This window comes from Equus caballus, chromosome 6, assembly GCF_041296265.1.
Source record: "Equus caballus isolate H_3958 breed thoroughbred chromosome 6, TB-T2T, whole genome shotgun sequence".
Taxonomy (NCBI): domain Eukaryota; kingdom Metazoa; phylum Chordata; class Mammalia; order Perissodactyla; family Equidae; genus Equus; species Equus caballus.
Genome location: NC_091689.1, coordinates 43429132 through 43449050, shown reverse-complemented (window position 1 = coordinate 43449050; position 19919 = coordinate 43429132). Strand labels below are relative to the sequence as shown.

Sequence of the window (19919 nt, the reverse complement as noted above, 5' to 3'; positions counted from 1 at the left end):
TGTGCTCTCGGAGCCAAGGGGCCCCCAAGTGATGGGTGAGAGATAGCTACCAAGATTGGGGCTAGGATGTCAGGGAGGTGGCACAGACCCCACCAGCGCCACCACCACCACCACTTCCTGACCCTGGAGCTGTCCTTTGGTTGTTTTACAAAATGGGTTTCCATAAAGACTGGTTTTGGACAAAAGGTTCTGAAGCTAAAGGAAGTTCAAACATCCCTTTCAGGTGATCTTTGGGGGCCCTTCCATGTCTGACGATCTCTGACTCCATAATGGCCACTGCTTGCTAAGGGAGGCAAGGCAACAGATCAGGACAACTTTACCCAAAATATTGAATCCCAAGGTGGCTCAAAGTGGATGTCAGAATCACAGCATTTCAGAGTGGAAGCGACCTTGGAAATCATCGAGTTTAATGGCTGTCAATTCTGGCTGCCTTTAGAATCAGCTGGGAGCTTATAAACAGTCCTGGTGCCCCCAACGCAGGCCAGACCAAGGGAATCAGTCCCTGGGGGCGGGGAGGGCCCAGGCATCGGTAGTTTAAAAAAATCTCCCGGTGATTCTGATAAGCAGCTAGGGCTGAGAACCACTTCTCCAGCTCAACTCCCTTATTTCCTTAGTAAATACACTGAGACCCAGAAAAGGTGAACTTGGTGTCTCCAGCTGGCTAGCTGGAGAGTTGGCACTAAAACCCAGATCTCTGCCTTCAGGTTGGTATTTTCTTCGGCATTATATCAATCCCTCATCAAGCCCAGACCTTGGATTTTCTGCCGGCCACACTGAAACCTCTGTTTGAGCACTTTGTGTCTTTGTATATGATCAGCTTAAAAATGTTTACTGCATGCAATTCTGTGCATGACAGATGAACACACTTAGCTCTGCCTTGCCACACCTTATAACAGGGTTATAAAGAACTAATGACGATAGTGATGAAAGATAGAGCAGAATAAATGGTGCATCTACATAGAGAAGCCTGCCTGGGAGATGGGATGCAGAAGTAGGAGGGGTGGACAGGAGGTCAGGGAGGCTGCAAGCAGGAGGCGGTGTTTGCACGGGGCCTGTGGGTGACAGAGAAGGGCCTGAGGCCGAGAGTCAGTGCTGTCCCTTCCCGGGGGCAGCATGGGGTGGCCTCAGCGCTACCCAGGGCAAGGTTTCAGGGCAGAAATGCCTTGGTGTCCGAGGACCGAGCTGGGCCCGGCCTGTCTCGCCACACCCTGACCTTCTCCCTCTGCCCTCCCTCAGGAATGAGACCGTGCTGCACCAGTTCTGCTGCCCAGCCGCTGACGCCGAGCAGAAGCCCACCGGCTCCGACCTGGCCTCCCAAAGGTGGGAAGTACTGTGGACGCTCCTCCCTTCCCCACCCGCACTGTCCTGCCCCTCAGAGCGACACGCACACCGCTGCACCATTTGGCCTCTTCCTCTTGAGTCTTGTGTTTGTGTTTGTTCTCTGTTTTCCCCTCCTTCCTCATACTTCCATTTCTCTTTCCTTCCACTGGACCCCAGTGAGCCATTCCCAACTTTTGAGATCACCGCACCCTACTGTTCAAATTCTAAACCTACTCTCCTTCCCACTAAACAGCCCATATAAACAGAATTTTTTAAACATCAAGGGAGGTGATTTGATTATATACATAGATGTACCTCACATGGCAGGTGATTAGCTCTCGGTAGGCACTCAACCCATGACAGTGTCCATCCTTCCTCTTACAACAAATATTTACATTTTTCTCTCTAATCTTTCTCCATCCATAAAGGAGCCAAGATGACTGAGTTTAATTTTAAGGATTTTTCAACCTTCCTTGAGTTAGTTGACAACCTGGGAAGGAAGGGAAGGTATTGAAAAGTCAGGGTTCAGTGTCACTGTCCCAGGCTTTCTTCTCCATCTTGTTTTGGGTTATTCATGCTTCCTCTTTCTCCCTGCCTCCTGTCCTCGGAGTCTCTCTCTCCGTCATGCTTTCATCTTTCTCCTTCCACCTTCATCTCTCTCTTGCCATCTGTTCCTCCATGTCTTCTCTTCCTTGCCCACATCCATTTCCTCTCTCCCTCATCCTGATCTGTGTGTGTTGTTGGCCTTTGGCCCTTATTACACTTTCTTCTCTTTTCTTTCCACCAATTTTTCTGTCTCAGTTCAGCACACTTCTCTTTTCTTTACTTGTTCTTTACTTTACTGGGAGTCAAGATACTTGGATTCTGGCCTGAGATTTGCCCCATCTACGGTGTCCTGTCGTCAGAATTTGGGCAAGTTACTTAACTCCCCTGGGCCTCACTTTCCACATCTGTATAATGAAGGGGTCGGTCTAATTAGAAAGTGACATTTACATATAATCTCACTGAGCCTATCAACTGCAGGTTTCATTGTCCCTGTCTTATGTGAGAGGAAAATAGGGTTCACAGACTCAAGGGACTTGCCCACAATCACAGCCAGTAGGGACCAATGCCCAGACTCGCACTGAGGATATTTGACTCGCACTGCTTGCCATTTCAGGTCTAAGATTCATTGATTCCATGATCTTTCTCCCTTTATTCCTTGGACAATAACTAGATAGTAATCAGAGATGGTATCTATTGAGCTTGGGGACAGAAAACCGTCCCCTGAGAGGCATTACTACTTATTTTCCCTTAAAGGGAAGTCAGAGGGGGAAGGGGAAGAGGCAGGACTCCAAGGAGGGAACCATGGGAGTTGTGCCAAAATAAAGGGCCCCCACCTTCAAGATCCTTAAATCCAGGGCTGAGGACAGCATGGCTGTTCCCTCAGGCCGACCAAGTTGGAGGATGGAAAGCAAAGGGAAGGACCAAGTGCTGTGCCGATGCTCCGGTGGTCTCTGTGCTGAGTTCCGTGTCCAGGGACGTGAGGACAAGTGAGGCCACTCGGATCCTTGAGGACCTCCTCATCTAGTGGGGCACTGTGATGCCCCCAAGTTAAAAATGGCTCATCTGGAAACTGGAAGGAAGAAGTAAAATGGGAGAATGAGACAGAGGGAGAGAAGAGGAGAGGACAGAGAGTCAGGCAGCATGAGGGTGATCTGGGAGGAAGGAGCTGGAGCGCCCTGGCTCCTTCCTCTGAGCTGTCACTGTTCAGACAGGCCGAGTCTTCTTCCTAATAATGTCCTCCTTGCCAGGGGAGGAGGAGAGAGAAGAGCCGTCTAGTCTGCCTCCCACTCCATCAATGCAACTCAATTCGGCCAACATTTAATTGCTGCTACCCAAGCACTGGGCATCGGTGAGGATGGATAACATAGCGTCCTCAAGAAGCTCAGTCCTGGGGAGGCGCCGGCAACAGAAATCCTCCCCTGGGTTTTCCGTAGTTGGTCCTTCCTCTCTCTCACACTCACCCCTCCCATTCTTTCACGTGCCAATACTCCTTCAACTGCCTGGCCAGCCCACCCTGCAGCCCTGGCTCCAGGTGGAAGGAGTAGGAGGAGCTGGTGTGTGGTGTGGGAAAGAGAGGTGGGTGTATGCGGGGGGAGGGGAGGGGTGCTGTCCCCTTATGGGGGCAGGGGTGCCAAGGGAATAGGCTCCTCTTCCAAGATTGGGGGTGGGATGGTAGGAAATGGCGTATCTTAGTTTCCCCTTCAAGGGGCAGGTGCTGAGGTTGGCATGGGGGTGCTCTGGAGAAGATGGTGGGAGGGGGGAGATTTCCCTGAACGTTGGTTCATGGAAGACCTGTAAGCACTGCCTACTGCACCCCTCCCCTCTGTGTGGGGTGGGGAGACTGCCCCCAAGTTGGTCCAGACCTTCTGCTGCTGTCTGCCTCTGTTACCAACTATTCCCAGTTGTCCTGTCTGTCTGCTCTGTAGTTTCCTAGAGTGTGTTTCTGTCTGTCTGTCTGTCTGTCTGTCTCTCTGATGTCAGTTCTTGGCTTCTCTGGGAGGAGGCCCTTTGGATGTTTTCTGACAGTCCAATAGTGTATGTGTCAGTTGGTCTGTGTGTTCATGGCTTCTTGGGGGAATTCCATCCTGTGATAAGTTGTCTCCCATCAGATTCCCAACATCCCTGCTCCCAACCCTATCAGTGACCCCTTCACCGCCCCTTATCCTTTCCCTTTACCCAGGTGTCCCGCCTCCAGAGAGTGTAGCCCAAGCCTCCCTGTGAGTTTCTCTACAAGAATGTTCCAAGGTGGGCGGCCAGGCTGAGGACTAGCACAGGGTGGGTGGGTCACAGAGCCCTCTGGGCCACCCCGAGGAGATCCTGGGCCCCACAAGCCAGGCCCCTCCCCACCGGTCAGTCTGGTCTCCCATGAGCTCAGCCAGGCTCCACCTGAATCAGCCTCCTTGGAGGGTTTCTAGGGATAAGCCAATGGGTCTCTGCAGGAGACCCCAATAAGGAAGCCAAACCAACCAGTCAGATCTCAGGGTCACTAGGGCCTTCGGTGTGTGAACTCCTACTTGGCCATGGAGGCTCCTTCACCTTCTCTCCCTGCACCCTGGCTGAAGCCAATGGTGACCAAGGACAGCACAAGTTTAAGGTGTTGGTCCCCTCCCCGTCCCCCCGCGACCCCAAGCTGCAGGGCTGAGCAAGAATCCCTTTCCTTCAGCGCTGGGCTCACTCCCTGGGGCTGCAGTGGCAGCTGATCTATATAAGCCGATCACCCACAGCGCTTCTGACCTACCGCTAAAGAGGAGCTGCTGCAGCCTGAGGCAAACCCTCAGCCCAGGGGAGAGCTGCGGTGGTCCAGGAGGCAGCACAGGTCCCAAAGAGGCAGCAAAGCCCCAGCCCTCAGTGGGTGGGTGCCAGGACAGCCTTCCCCAGCCACCTGTAGAGCAGCCTTTGGGGATGGGGTCAGGAGAAACTCTGTCTTGGGACCCGGAGCCTGCCAGGGAGCGATGCTCCCCAGAAGTGGGAAGACCCAAAATTGAGCAAGTCTGGAAGGTGGGTGTCTATAAGAGGGGAGGCTGAGGGGTGGGCATCAGGGACTGGGGTACAGTGGGGCAGTTATGAGGCTAGCAAAGGCCTCTGAGGCTGGACCACCGTACATTGTGCCTAGGTTCACAAACCCCTAGGCAAACGACCAATGCTTACTAGGGTAATTAGGCCCTCAGGTGGGGGGGTGTGGAGGTGGAGCCAGAGCAGCCAGCCAGGGGCCAGCAAGTGCATGCCAGGCTCTTTCTTCCCACTTCCCCACCTCCTCCCGCTGCTAACTAATGACAGGGCTTTATTCTGGGGAACTGAATAGGCTGGTAATTGCAGCCCTACTTCCATCCTACGGCCCCCTCCCTATCAGGCTCTCAGTGACATTCCGAACAATGACCCTGGAGCTGGCCAGCCGCCTTCCAGCATCCAGCAGAATGGCAGCCCAATTGTCTCTGTGGGTGGCAATGGGGCCTGAGATGAGGAAGATTGGCTTCTATTAGAGTAATGAGCGGAGGCTGGGGGTCGGGGGAGCAGGCTCAGGAAGGGGAGGCACTGGGGAAGAGAGAGAACAAGCCTCAGCCCTGGGGAGGAATCGGGCATGGTGGGGGTACTCTGGGCAGCAGACTGAACTGACTCACCCCGATATCTGGTCCTTCCTTCCCACCCACCCCACCCTTGCTTCAGGATGGAAGAGACACCAATATTTATTGAACATACTTATTGAACATGCCAGGCATGTTGACTAGGCACTCTCAATATTTCCTCTCATGGAATTCTAAAAGAGCCGCTATTCCCACTTACAGGTAAGGACTCTGGGATGGAGAGAAGCTCAGTGTCTTGAGAGAGGGACCCCTGCTAATCAGTTCTGGAGCTGGAAGGTGAGCCCGGGCTAAGACCACAATGCACCCTCCTTCCACAGAGCTGCTGCTGGTTTGGTTTTTTTTTTTTAAGAGCATAGGAGAAATCCTTCTAGCCATTTCATTTGATCTTAAATAACATTTATTTTCTCTGATTATAAGTTATACTTGCTAGTTGTTGGAAATGTGGAAAATACAGAAATATAAAGAAAAAATAAAAATTGAAGCAGTCATATAGAATTAACCACTGTTAATAAATTAGTGTGCGACCTTCCAGGGTCTTATTTTTCTAGGCACTGGGTTTGACATTTTCCCCCCATTAAGAAAAAAGAAAAGATTTTGCAGCCTCATTTCCTACTTAGCATTATACCGCGTCCAGTGAGGGCGCCTCCTGCCCTAACCAGTCCCTCCCGGTGCCCCCACTCCGCTGGTGGTGCACATGGCTCCCGTGTGTCCCCCGCTACCCAGCCCGGAGAGTGTGCGCTGCGGTGGCTGTGGGCGCTGCTGGAGGCTGAGCTCCCGATGCCCTAGAAGAAGGGACACCCTTCCTGCGATGGCTTGGGGAGAGCCCTTCGCTCGCATCACCAGCGCACCCGCCCGCCTCTCCTCTCCGCCAGCCGGCCTGGCCGAGGCGTGATCAATGGGCCAGCAGTGTTTACTCAGCGAGTGAGGAACAATTAAATTCTCAGTCGATACGGTCTAGTCTTCAAACTGCTGGGCTTGAGGTCCTCGGCGTCAGGCGTCTGCTCCGAGTCACATCCCGGCGCAGAGGCAGCTGGGAAGTCTGCCCTGGGTTGGCCAGGGGGGGCGAAGTGGGACGTCCTGGGGCTGCGGGGCCGCATCGTCCTCCCCACCGAAGCCTCGGCTTCCGGCGCAGGCCCCGGGGTTGGGGGGTGGGGGGTCCCACCCACCTTGCCCAGACCCAGGATCTGGGGTCTCTGCATCTTCACACCAGGGAGGCAGCGGGCTCCGGGGGGCCATGGGGAAGTCCAGTGGTTGGTTCCCAGAGGCCTCTGCCCGGGTTGGGATCATGTGGTCTAAGGCAGCGCCGTGAAAATGCCCGTGATGCCCCGCCCTAGAGTGGAGCATCTGCCAGCTAGGGGGCCCAGGAGGTACCCGGGAACTGAGGACTGGCGTTTGGTGTGGGACAGCACACCTGGACCAAAGTGCGCGGCTGCAGCGGCGGGGAGCTGCTCCTTCCTGTTTGGGCTTTGTGAGCAGGTTTGCTCACCGGCCTTTGGAGGCTCTCCTTGTAGTTGCAGCAGAATCCGCCCTGGCCTGGCTCTGCCGCTCAGGGTGACCTCAACAAAGATGGCGGAAGAATGCCAGCCCGGGACTAGAGAGTTCTGTCCCCTGATGAGCTGTGTGGCCTGTCGCTTTATCTCTCTCTGCTTTCTGCCCCATCTGTGTCTTCCCTGCCAGACTCAGGAGGCACAAAAGACAAAACAGATGTCAAAATACTTTGGTACCTTGGCCGGGAGGGTCCCCGCTTGATTCCAGGGAGTGTTAGGAAGCTTTGTCTTGTGATTTTTGACTTTTTGTTCAGAGGACTTTTCCCAGGTGGGATGTGAAAGTGTGTTTGGAGTCAAGTATTTGTCCAGGCCAATTTCCTTGTGCACTTTCCCCTCCCAGGCCTTGAGCCATCCTCTAAGACTGGTCTCTTCAAGAGACCTAGTTGTGACCAGTGGGCATGTAGGCAACTTACCTGTCCACAGGGGGTGTGAGTGAGGCCAAGCTGGGCCACCTTCAAAGAGCTGCTGGTGAGGACAGGTAGCTTTCCATCAGTGCTGCGCCTAGGGGTAGGGAGAGAATGCCTCCTCACTCTGTACTTCTGTGCTGTGTCTTCCACCATGAGAGAGGGAGAGAGAAGACTAGCTGTCGTGTGCTGAGCACTTGCTACCTGCTGTACACGTATCTTATTTAATTCTCGCTGAAAGCTTTTAAACTCTGACTATTCCCATGTTCCTGACAAGGAAACTGAGGACTCGAGATGATGAATGACTTGTCCAAAGCCACATACCTGGGAAATGGCAAAGCTAGGACTTGAACCAAGTGCCTGTTGCAGCTTCTACCACCGGAATCAGATGACAAAAGAAGAGAGGTGTTTGCAAGCACAGGAAGTAAAGCGTGGCAGAGGGTAACCTGCGGCTCCCGCTTCCCCCCCGCCGAGGAAGTGGGCTGCTCAGGGGCAGCTTTTCCCGGAGAACCTATTTGTAGTTCAAGGACTGGGCCTTCCTTTCCTGCCCCTTCTCCCTGGGCAAGGACTCTGGGCAGCATTAGGTAAACACATCAGAGCCACCAAGCTGAAGAGAGAAATGACCGAGAGAATACTTTTAAGGGGCAAAGAAGCTCTGGGCTTTATCATCCAAAGAAATAAACATAAGGAAAGATAATACTTCCAGAACAACAAAATGAAAGCTACCATGAGGAATGCCTAGCTATCTCTGTCCAGGTGGCATTCATTAATGCAGAGTTTTGTCCAATTTTCTGGGAAACAGATTCCGGTTTCGTTTACCAAAAACTTCTTATTTGAGCCCCTTGGATAGTCTTTTTTCGTTCCCAGAAAGAGTAACCTCTCTTTGCAGCCTAGAGATTTTTCTAACCTCACTATTTCCTGTGCTTTTTTGTTTTGTTCTGTTTTCTCCTCTGAAAGGTCATCTTTACCTATTCGTTTATCTTTTAACCAATAACATGACAACGAGAATAATTTATACTTTTAGTAAGTGTTTCTGATGTTTGACAGAAAGGGTTTTAAATCCATTTCATCAAACCAAGAAAGAGGAAATAATCTTAATCTACAGCAAGAGTGATTTAATCAGATCAGCCATTTTTAAAGACTTTACTGCCTTTGAGAGGCCTTGAAATGGCTTAAGAAAGGAGGTGTTTAGAGAGTTCTTCTGTGACAATTAAAAGAAAACAAAACAAGAAAGACAGGTGTCTGTGAAGGAAGACTGGCATGTGTTGCTGTCCCCAGGAGGGAGAAGTGCCAGGGGGTAAGGAGGAAGGGTCTGCTGATCTTGAAGCTCAGGATGTCACAGCTGGAAGACAGCCAAGGGATGCACCAACCCTTTATGACACAGATAGGAGACTGAAGACCGGAGGGCGGTCCCTTGCCCAAGGTCTCCCAGCTGGCGAGGAGCAGAACAGCCAGGACCCCAGGCTTCCCGACGGAGCTGGCGCTTTCCACTCCGACTCAGACCAGGCGCCCTTGCTTCCCGCCTGGGCTTCCGCCCCGTGCTGTAGAGGAGGGGGCGCTGTCTGATCCGCAGGGCCCTGTGGCAGTGACTCTGCAGAGGCGCTCTGCCTTGGCCAGGGGCGGGACACACACACACAGAGACCAGGAGCACTTACAAAGCAAGGCAGAGGGCACATGTGTGGTCCGAACAGGAGACTCCAGAGGCAGCTGGGAAAGGCACCGCTCCGGCCAGCAGGAGCATAGGGAAGAAAGAAGCGCTGGGTAGGCCAGTGCATGGGGTTCTTCCTTCTCCATTTTATTTATTATTAAAACTCAAATGGAAGTTTTTAAAAGGAGAAAAACCTCACCTCCCTCATAATTCTATAGCCCCCGCACAACGCCTCCTCTCATTTTCCCTGTCCCCCACGCATCTGGGGCAGTGCAGCCTGCGTGCTGGCATGTGACCCCTGGGACGGCTCAGGGTGAGCCGCTGCCCACTGCCCTCCTCCGCGCTGGCAGGTTCAGCGTTGTCTAATCTCTGTGCAGTTTCTCTCCCTTTGAGGACACTGCTGATGGGAAAAGAGGGAGATTTAAGTGGAAAGCCAGGCACAGCCTTACCGGCTAGCATGTGGATGGCGTTTTCCAGGTTACAAACCTCCTTCCCATCCTCTCACTCATTTGATCCTCACGAGCCTGTTAAAGGTCACAGGGGCAGGAATGATTGTGTTCGTTTTATGGACGAGGAAATACTCAGAGAAGAGGAGCAACTTGTTAAACCAGCTCCCGAAGGTGGAAGCTGGCAGAGAGAGAGCCCGCACAAAGAGAGGGGCTGCAAGAGCAGTGACGTCAAGCCCTGTTTCTGCCTTGGCACTGTGTGAATGTGTTGCCTCCGTCACGCCTCAGGTGCCGTCACCCACACAGACTGGCAGGATCGTGGTGTGGTCACCATGTTCTACGTCCAGGCTGCGGTTCAGCAGATTCAGGGAATCGATTAGGCTGCTCTGAGATCCGTGGATTCCAGGGAACTGACTCACCAGAAATAGATTCATAAGGACTGATGTATTAGTGTGATTTACTGATGCATAATGAAAAATGAGGCTGGTGGACAGATGCTCGTGATTACTGATCAATAAAGAACTTACAAATACAAGAGTCCCCTTGCTTCTCCAAGGGCAGAGGGATGAGCAGCAGATGACTTCTGTAGATTCCTTTCTAGGTTGGAGAGGAAAAGAGAGGCGAGGAGGTGGGAAAAGAGTACCTGAGCTGGCAAATGAATTCAGGAAGACGTCAAGGAAGCTCTAGAATGTGGAGCAGTCGCGAGCACAGAAAGAGCAATTCAAATCTAGGCTCAAGTACTGGCTTGGCCACTTACAAACTTGGCTAAATTACTTAAACCTTCTAATCCTCGACTTACACATCTGTAAAATGGGAATGATAATAGGGCTGACCTCTCAGAGTGGTTGGGAGGATTAAATGAGATGATGAATGGAAAGGTGTCGGGCATATTGTAAGCACTTGATAAATGCTAGCTATTTATTTTATTTTAAAATTATCATTATTTTTATTTTTTGGTGAGGTAGATTGGCCCTGAGCTAACATCTGTGGCAGTCTTCCTCTGTCTTATGTGGGATGCCCCACAGCATGGCTTGATGAGCGGTGCTTAGGTTCGGGCCCGGGATCCACACCTGTGAAGCCTAGGCCACCAAAGCAGAGTGCGTGAACTTAACCACTATGCCACCGAGCCCACCCCAAATGCCAGCTATTTTAAAGCTGGATTTGTCCAGAGCAGAGAGGGAGAAATCGGTGAAGATCCAGGAGCCCCGAGAGAGGGGGAACTCAAGTATGACTGGGAAATGTTCAGAAAGAACGGACTGACGACTTCAGGGGTTGGAGTTCCAGTGGCAGAGCCCCTGGTATGGCAAGTGGGAGGGACACACTGCCCGCCTGTTGTTCAGGGTCATGGAGCCGTGCCCTGCAGAGAGAGGGACGGCAGTCCCCCGGATGGCGGGCGGTGGGCAGGGAGGCAGCTGGCAGGCGTTTCTGTTCAAGCCTGGCCCATGACCTACAGAGTGCCGGCTGGAAAGAGCCCAATACCCAGGCGAGAGACACTCTGAGGACTGAGGGGCCAATTTGGGAAAGAGATCAGAGAAGCTAAAGACCCAGATGAGCGCCAAACACTCAAGGCCAACAGGCCCAGAGAGGAGATTTTCTAGACATCAGGGCAGGAGAGGCAATGATGTCACCGAGCCGCAAGCTGTCACAGTGCAGGCCAGGATGAGATTAAGAGCAGAGGCATTTTATCAGGAGACTCTTCTTGCCAGCTGACAGTTTGACTGCCTGTTCTCCTAAGAGCCAGAGACAATTTAACTCCCACAGGGAAAGGTTTATGGCCTGGTACTGACCCCTGCCCTGCCTGTGGGGGAAGGGGTCCCCAAGCTGGAATCTCTGAGGCTTCTTCCCAAAGCCAGTGTGTCCTGCATTTTCCCTCCCTCCCAAACACTTTTGGAGATGACCCATGAAACCCACAGGCATGTGGGAAATAGCATGGCCATTCTGATACCATAAGCGTGTGAGTGGTTTCTACTGCAGCAAGAAAGATTGAAGCTAGACTTTAGGAAGGACTTCCAGTAGGAAAGCTGGAGATAAGAAAGGTGACTGTAGGGAAACAGTTGGGAATCTTGCTCCGTAGTAACTTGGTGGATGTCCAGAGCAATGTCCCACACTTCTGGTAATTCTGCCATTTCCATCTCTCGTGTCACAAGACTCCTGTTCTCTGCAAGCACACACCTGACTCCACAGGCACCTGTCGGCCATCAGAGACTCTTCCCCTGGCATGTGGTGAATTTGATCCCATGAGGAGCTGGGAAGATACCCTTCCCCGGAAATGACGTAGGACCAAAGAAACACCTGCCCTGCTGGGGCCGGGTAGGGCTGATCTGGCTAGGAACGGGAGGAGGGTGAAATGAAGGGACTTTACAGCTGCGAGAATACAAAACCCCCAGGCGCCATGTCTTGCCCTGCCTCTGGGAGGCGCTGTGTGCACACGGGTTGTGTCAGTCACCATCACAGGGCTCCCCCCAGGCCCGGGAAGGACAAGAGGTCTCTGCTCTCCAGGGAGTAAGGGCTCTTTAGCCAGAAGCTGGGGAAGCACAACAGGCCAGGTCAGGGAAGGAAGCCCACATTCCCGAGCACCACGTAGGTGCCAGAGGCTTGGTGGACGTGGTCTTATTAGCTCTCCCACAAAATCACGTGGTGAGTGTCCCTACTTTACACATGAGGAAACAGGCTCAGAGAAGTTAAGGAACTAGCCCAATGTCATGTAGCCCGTGAGTGGCTGGATGTTAACCACGGTTGGTCTCGTCTGGTTCTTAATCTCATACTCGTTAAACTCTGCTGCCTCCCAGCCCTTATTACCTCCTGATAAGCTTCTCTTAGCATCTCGAACTCAGAGCTTCAGAAATTATGCCTTAGGGAAAAATTCAATACTTTTGAGGGAGGCGTCCTGAGGAAGCTTCTGGATAAGGCCTCCCTGGAGCCCACCAGCTTCTGACATGCCCAGGTGCTGACGTTCGCCGTGGGGTGGGCTAAGCGGAGAAGGCTTCCATGTGGGATGTCTGGGGACAGTCCACATGAGCTGCGCCCTGGGTGTGTGGGCCTGGGTACCAGGAGGACAGAGCCTAGAGAAGGTTCCAGAGAAGGAACCCCCTGCAGACAAAGCACACCAGTCAGCACCTTTTGGAGCAGGTGTGAGCCCAAAGCCTGCAGTCTGCAAGGAGCCAACAGGAGAGAGAATAACTTCCTCTCTCAGGGCCCCTGGGAGATGGGGGGAGAAGCATCTGTCACAGCCCATGAAGTCAGGGCAGCCTCTGCCAAGGGGGAGCCCGGAAGGCCACAGCTGCCCTCCTCCAGGGGTTTCTATTCTGAGAAATTGCTTCCAGCTTGGACAATGGAGGTCAAGGAGCCACGGGCTGGGGGCGGTGCTGGCACGGATTGAATGATGTAGCGAGGCAAGGGGAGGCTCTGGCTGTGTCCTTGGGTGTTGAGGCCAGGGGAGCCAGAGCCCAGCCACTGGCTGGGCGAGCAGGGATGGCGCCACATGGGCCCAGGGCCCATGCAGAGGGAAGGTGAGGCGGAGGGAGCTGGGCCTCTCCTTCCTTCCGGATAGCAAAGCATCTTGCTCAGGCTGGCCATTTCACGATGAGGAAATTGAGGCCCGGAGAGAAGCAACTGCTAAGGTTACACGGAACACTGAGGGCAGAGGCTAGATGGGACCCTGGCTCGCAGCCCAGTGCTCTTCCACCGCCTCCCCCAGCATCCTCCAGCCTGACGTTTGAATCAGCAGGGAGCAAGTGTGTCTCTCGCACTGGTCTCTGCTCACCTCAGCCCTCCCAGTACCTCCTGGACCCCGAAGGACCCTTGGCTTCCCTTGCTCAGTGCCTTTGTTCTGACCATCTGAGATCACTTTGTTGATTCTGATAAAGGAGAGAAAGCAGTAATTTAGTAAAGGTTGAAAAATCTTGAGATGTGAGGCGTGTTGTTAGCTTTTGTCTGGAAAATGCCTGGTTTCTTTGTCCCAGAAGAGCTTTAAGAAAGGCCGACAGAGTTTGGGATAATCTAGTGCAACTGGTCTGGCCCTCTGGGGGAATCTTCCAGCTGAGGAGTCCTTCAGCCTTCAAACACCCCTGGCAAGTTCTCTAGCAATTCCCGCGCTGGTCATTGCACAGACGGGAAACCAGCCCTCGCCTCCCACCACAGCGGCCGGCCACCACCAGCACCAGCTAGCCCTCAGGGGCTGGGCCTCCAGGCTCCCCCTCATTCCCTTCTCCATCTTTGTGCCCAGGCCTCTGGTAGGGGAGCGTGGGCCTAGGTGACCCCTCCCTGGAGTCTCCCCCTCTCCAAGCAGAGCCCACCCCCTCTCCTCGCTCTTGCACAGCTCTTCAGTTGCTCCTGTCCCCTCCAGCTCCTGGCCATGGGCAACATGGCTTCGCAGGGTCTGCCTGGGAGCCCAGGGAGGACACTCACTGCCCCAGCCAGCTCCCTGGAGGGGCTGTGTGAGCACAGATGCGGGGTCCTGCCGGGTGCCCTCTCTCCTCACTCAGTCCTCAGAGAAGGGCTGTATTTCCCTTGGTGGCCAGCATACCCGTCTACGAGGTGTTTCCTCTTCATCATTCTCTTGGAAAGGAGATAGTCACACCCCCGTTTTGCAAATGAGAAAACTGAGGTGCAGAAAAGTTAGGTGTCCTGCCCAAGATGACCAGCTAGGGAGCTGCAGAGCCAGGGGCCCCCCCGCTCCACTCAAGCTCTTTCACCTGTGAACGGGATTCCATCCGTGTTGAGGATAATGGTGGCCAGTGTCTGAGAGCTCCGTGGTGTGTGGTCCCCAAGTATTTCCTCTGCATCACTAGAGCTGCCTGCGGCCCTTGGCACTGGCCTCAGCATGTGGCAGATAACCCATGGTCATCTCTCCAGAGTGGCGTTTTTAGCTTGGGTCAGTGGTGTCTCCTCTGAACATGGAGGTAAAATTCGGCATGTATGAAATAATGTGCATTTTTCTGGGAAGAGAGCCCAGAGTCCTTGTCAAAGGTGTGTGGAGCCCAGAGAGACTGCAGGTCTGGGGGCAGGGAAATGAGGGTAAACCTGGCTGTCAAGAAACAGGAAGGAAAAGAAGCGCTAGTCTTCATCGCTGATTGGGTTCCCCGGAAGCACTGAGTGCACGGTGCTGAATTTACTAGGGGTGCACCGGGATCAACTCCCTTGGAAGGGAGGACAGAAATGCAGCATGGGGCGAAGGGAGAAGTGGAATGTGACAGAGGTCCGACAGAAGCCTTGGCCAATCCCACAGCAAGCTCTGAAGTAAGAATCACCTATCAGACTTGCCTGGCACTCGGTCAAATGGGTGAGCCTGTATATCCCCGCCTCAATCAGTCACCGGATGCAGGCAGCCCTGGGAAACCTGTAACTTTGGGCCAAGTAGCTTTCTGCAGCTGAGACGATCTCTGAAGGGGCTGCTGTGGCTGACAGCTGAAGGCAGCCTCCAACAGCACTCCCGGAGCCGGGCAAGAGGTCGCTCTTTGAAGGAGGGTCTGGGTAGTGCATCACCAAGGCCACTCCAGTATCTCTACCCTTCTGAAAGTAGTAGAGATTAAACGACACCCATCCATCCATCTATTCATTTAACACTTATTAAACATGCCTTATGGGCCAGCCCACTGTGATAAGCACCTGTGATAAAAAGGTGTTCATGGCATAGTCTAGTGGAGGAGAGAGACACATCAGTGAGTAATTAGAGCACAAGATGGTCATTGTTGAGATAGAAGCAAGTGCCAAGAATTATTAGCGCACCTTGGAGGGTGGGACTTACTCTTCTTGGGGGCATTGAGTGAGTCCTGAGAGAGTTGACAAGGCAGAGAAAGGAATGAGTGGAAGGGAAGGAGCACGGAGAGGAGGGCATTTTAAGGTAGAAGGAAGTCATGTGAGAGGCATGGGGACTGAGAGGGCTTGGCAGATTTGGGAAGAGTTCACTGTGGACAGGTCACTTGGTGGAGATGAGGCTAGAAAGGGAGATTGGGGAAAGATCACAAATGCTCTTGAGTACCACACTGGCAGGCTTTATCCCAGCAGTACCAGGAAGTCACTGATGGTTCTGAGCAGAGAATTGACATTAAAGCATCTACATTTTAGGAAGTCAACTCTGGTAGCAGAGATGATAGACAGGCTGGAGTGGTCATGGAACCCCAGGGGAGTCATATACGCACCAGGACCAGGCATGCTCAGCAGGCCCCTCGCATCCTTCTAAGCACAGCCAGCTTCCCACATGAGTGATCCTCCTTTAATGTGATATTCAGTTCCAACACACAGGTCATTCTGGTCCTGGGCACATGTAGTATTCCTCCAAGCAACTGCTTGTTCCCCCGATTTCTCAAAGACTTTCATTTCCCATACTCAGATTCTGTGTTCTCATGCATGGCATAACCTCTGTGGATGGCCTGGGCCCCTGTATGTGTATCAGCCTAATATCATGTGGGCACAACCAAAGCTTTCTAAGAGCCCTTTCATTTTGGTGCCACCCACATTCTACTGTTTACCTTCTCAAAGGGGTGCCCAACCCAGGGAAGACTCTTGTGACTAGCATCTCCCTTATGTCAGCAGTTACCCTAAGTTTCCCCAGGCTAGTGGGCTGACATTTGAGGAATCTGCTTCTGCAGCCAGATATGGAACCCGAGATGGCTAAGGTCACCAAGATGCCCCTCCAGGATCTTGAAGGAGTGGCTTACAAGAAGCTATGCAGGTCATAGAGTGAATCCCATCCACATGATTCCTGTCCAAGTGCCAGGCTGCCTGCAATCTGACCCACTAAGGATGGCAGCTTCATGATGTGAGGACAGGCCAGCAAACGCTGGAAGCTTAAGGGACATAGCCTGTGTCTTAGGAGGATTGATGTTCCAGGTGCCGGAACAATGGACTTCCGGTTCCATAAGAGACTGTGGATTGAAGTAGATGGTCTCTAAGTTGAAGTAGAGGGTCCTTCCAGCTATGACGGCCTAGGATGACTATTTAACCTCTTTCCTTGGACCTTTTTTATAGATGGGGTGCAGAGAGGGAAGCAGAGGCTGGGAACATCCTGTCGATGCTTAGCCACCAAATAGAGGTTCTGAGCACTAGGGCCTCCACTGCTCCCTGAAAAATACCCAAAACACAAATCCACACAATAGTCACTGGACAAATGCCCACCTGGGGCATGCCCACACTGTGGTAGGTACAGCGAAGGGGCCTACCTGTAGGTGATGGATACACACAGATTCCTTCAAGGCCATGGATCCCATGACGTGGTGACTCCCAAACCAAAGCCCTTCACTGTGTTATTGCTCCAGTGGATGGTGAACATGGGTGGGAGGAAGCCCCAAGGAAGCCAACTCATCTTCACTTCCCTCCCTAAAGACCCTGGGGGTTAGTCTAGAGGTCTGGAAAAGACTATGAGGTATGATGAAAAAAACCCTAATGTTTCAGTTTTGCGAAGGTTGAGGAAGGCTAAACGTTGAGAACCCCTTCCATGTAGGAATTCTCCATACTATTTTTCTTGGGATTTCTTTGGGACTCCATGCTGCAGGTTTCCAGCTCAGAATACAACCCCCACTGCCATCACCATTTATCAAGGACTCCTGTGTGGGGCGCTGTACTAGGTTCTCCGCAAGCTGGACGTATTCCTCACAGCAACCCTGCAAAGGAGTTATTAGGGTGCCCATTTTGCAGATAAGGAAATAGAGCCACAAGGAGGTTAGGTAACTTGCTCAAAGTCATACAGCAGGTAGCAGAACCGGGATTCTAAGCCAGGTCTTCCTGACACCAGAGCCTGTGTTCTTTGCCCTCCACTATATAACCTTAAACTTTGCCACATTGATGACAGCAGTCCTGGGTCTCATAGCTGCCTTCTACCACATGAGTCTATGAAGAGGTCTAAGGAAGGAGGCAAGGACAGGGTCGCTTTCTCAAAGCTTCCTCAGATACCTGGGAGGGCCACAGTCTCTCAGGCCCCCATGCACTACATGGGGAAAGGCAGAGTGGGTTCCACCAGCCAGAGAACCTGGCACTTTGGAGCTGGTGGGCCTTGGTGGACTGGCCTTGGCACTTGAATCCAAGCTCCCAGAATGTCCAAGCTAGAAGGGTCCTTAGAGATGAGTAAGGTCCCCTCAGTGACAGGTGAGGAAACTGACCCAGGAGGAGGACACGAATTACCCAAAGCCACAGAGCTAGTTAGAAGCATTGTGTATGTGTGTGTGAGCATGCTGGAGATGTCAATGGAGGGCCGCCTCACTCCCAGGCCCTGCGAAGGAGTTCAGGTGAAAAAGCCTTGGAGCCTTTTTCTGTATCCAGAGGGGTGGCCCACAAAGAAGGCTATTTTTTAAATTTGTTTTATTTTAACACAAGTAGTTTATTTGAGACAAGGTGACCCCAAGAAGTGTTGATTTAGTGGAGTGGGGGTTGAGACACAGAAGAGAAGGAAATCCAGGTTCATTGATGACAAAGTCACTGCTTTGGCCCACTGGGGCTCAGTCACTGGGCAATTTGGGGGGATGCTGTGGAATGTGCCACAGAGTTGCTCTGCCCAAGGGACGAGGAAGCTGGGGTATTTATCCACCACCCTCCATTGTCATTGTTGAGCTCTGCTATGGAGGGGCATCAGCTCTGCAGAACCTCTTGCCAAGCACACTCCAGCAATCAAAGAATGCAAGGGCTATTTGTAAAGGTGCTCATAGCCCTGAGAAGCCACCAATTCTCTAAAGAGTCTGGAACTCTTTGTGGGGGAAGAGGCCTTGAGCGCCAGTACGGAGGACAGTCCAGAGAAGAGATGGGTGAGACCGAATGCTGCCCCCCAGGCCCTGGAGGTAGGTTGTGCCAGGAGAGGGGGAGGACTATTTCTATGTGCCCTGCAGGAAGAATGGGCATGTCCGATAGCAAGAGGAGCTGAAGTTAGATCTTAAAAAGAATTTCTTGGTGATACTCGTGAAGAAAACAGCAGCTATCTGGAGCTTATCCAACTCTGCTGCTTGATTGGCAGCCACAGAAAAAATGATGGAGCAAAGAAATAAGGAGTAGCAAGGAAGGTTTCCTTAGGGAGTTTGAGGCTCCTTGTTGCTAGGGCCGGTCAATGAGCTGGACTTTATCTGGGGGCAAGAGGGCGCAGGGCAGTGCTGGGAGGACAGATGGAGGGTGAGTGAAGAGAGGATTCTTCATCTCATCCTTGGTTAGTCTAGCACCAGGAGGCTCCAAAGTTGGGAAGAAGCAACAGGAAGAGGTCTCTTCTCTGGCATGATTCAAGGCATCTTACATGGAGGCAAAGCCTTGGAAGAAATAAGTCCTAAGTTTGCCTAGCTCTCTGACCAGGGCCACCCCACCTCCCTGGGCTCCTGCTCCTCAGCTGTAAGAAAGGGAGATTGGAAGCCTGGACGAGATGACCTTAGGGTCCCTTCCAGTCCTGACCTTCTACCCCTGTCTGCCATAGAGGGCGTCCCTGTGGCCTTGCATTCTCTCCAATTCACTGATCAGCAAGTGCTCACTGAGCACTTATCATTTGCCCAGCATTAAGCGGAGGAAGAGAATAAAATGGAATATGGGCCCTGGCCTCCAGGAGGGGAGAGATGGGGAAGTAAGAGTTGGCATTTATTGAGCACTTGCTCTGTGCCAGGCACTGTGCTAAGCACCTTACATATTCTGCCATCTTTACCCCTCACCACAACCTCATACGGTAGGTACTAGTACCCTCCATTATACAGATGAGGAAAGCAGGGCTCAGAGGAAAAGCAACTTAACCAAAGCCACATGTGGTAGAGCCTGGATTGCAGTCTGTGCTGTGAAACAGACAGAGACTCCCTAAGCATGGCTGCTAGTGTTCTGGCAGAGAGAGCAGTAAAAGCAGGAGTCACCTGGGAAGGCTTCACGGAGAAGGTGACTCAGCTCTTGGCCTTGAAGGAGGGCAGAACTTGAGGCTGGCGGAGGAGGGGAGCAGCCCGAGTGCACTGACACCCCTGGGCATGCTGGGCTGTGCCAGCTCCAGCTGACAGATATCTTCTTAGAGTAGGAGGGGGGCAGCAGCTATGGCTCAGCCTGCTGGTGGCTCCAGGGGAAAGAGGTGGGGTCAGGGAAGAAGAGCTGCTTCCCTAAACCCAGCAGGACAAGAGCCCTCCTCGTCACAGACCCAGTCCAAGAAAGCTGGAGTCCCCCTGCCCTAGAGGGGCTGTATGCCCAAGCCAGGCTTATAAGCATTACTCCTTCCCAGACTCATTTGGGTGGTCTAAAGATGAAGCTGCTGCAATATGGATCAGCTTCTTTCCAGTTACCTAAGCCAGTGGCCAGGGAGCCAGACCACTGATAACTATAGTAGTTAACCCTTATACATAGCAGGGACCACGAGCCAGGCACTGTTTTAAGAACTTTAACTAACTTAAGCCTTCCAATATCCCCATGAGGGAGTATTATTACTAAACCCCTTTTACAGATGGGGAAACAGAGGTACGGTGAGGTTAAGTAACCTGTTCAGGGTCCCA

General features: G+C 52.6%; 1 protein-coding gene across 7 annotated transcripts in view; it reads left to right on the top strand.

Annotated features, from left to right (window-relative positions):
* IQSEC3 (IQ motif and Sec7 domain ArfGEF 3) overlaps positions 1-19919 on the top strand; it is a 110047-nt gene that overhangs the window by 32819 nt on the left and 57309 nt on the right. For 6 of the 7 annotated variants that reach the window (XR_011439917.1, XR_011439916.1, XR_011439915.1 and 3 more), the window contains exon 2: positions 1237-1320. The exons of the other annotated variant lie outside the window; for it this stretch is intronic. Coding sequence is in view for 2 of the 6 variants with exons in the window: in XM_023642969.2 (XP_023498737.2) it covers positions 1237-1320 (84 nt within the window). In the remaining 4 variants the exon portion in view is untranslated. The remainder of the gene's footprint in view (positions 1-1236; positions 1321-19919) is intronic. 7 annotated transcript variants of the gene reach the window in all.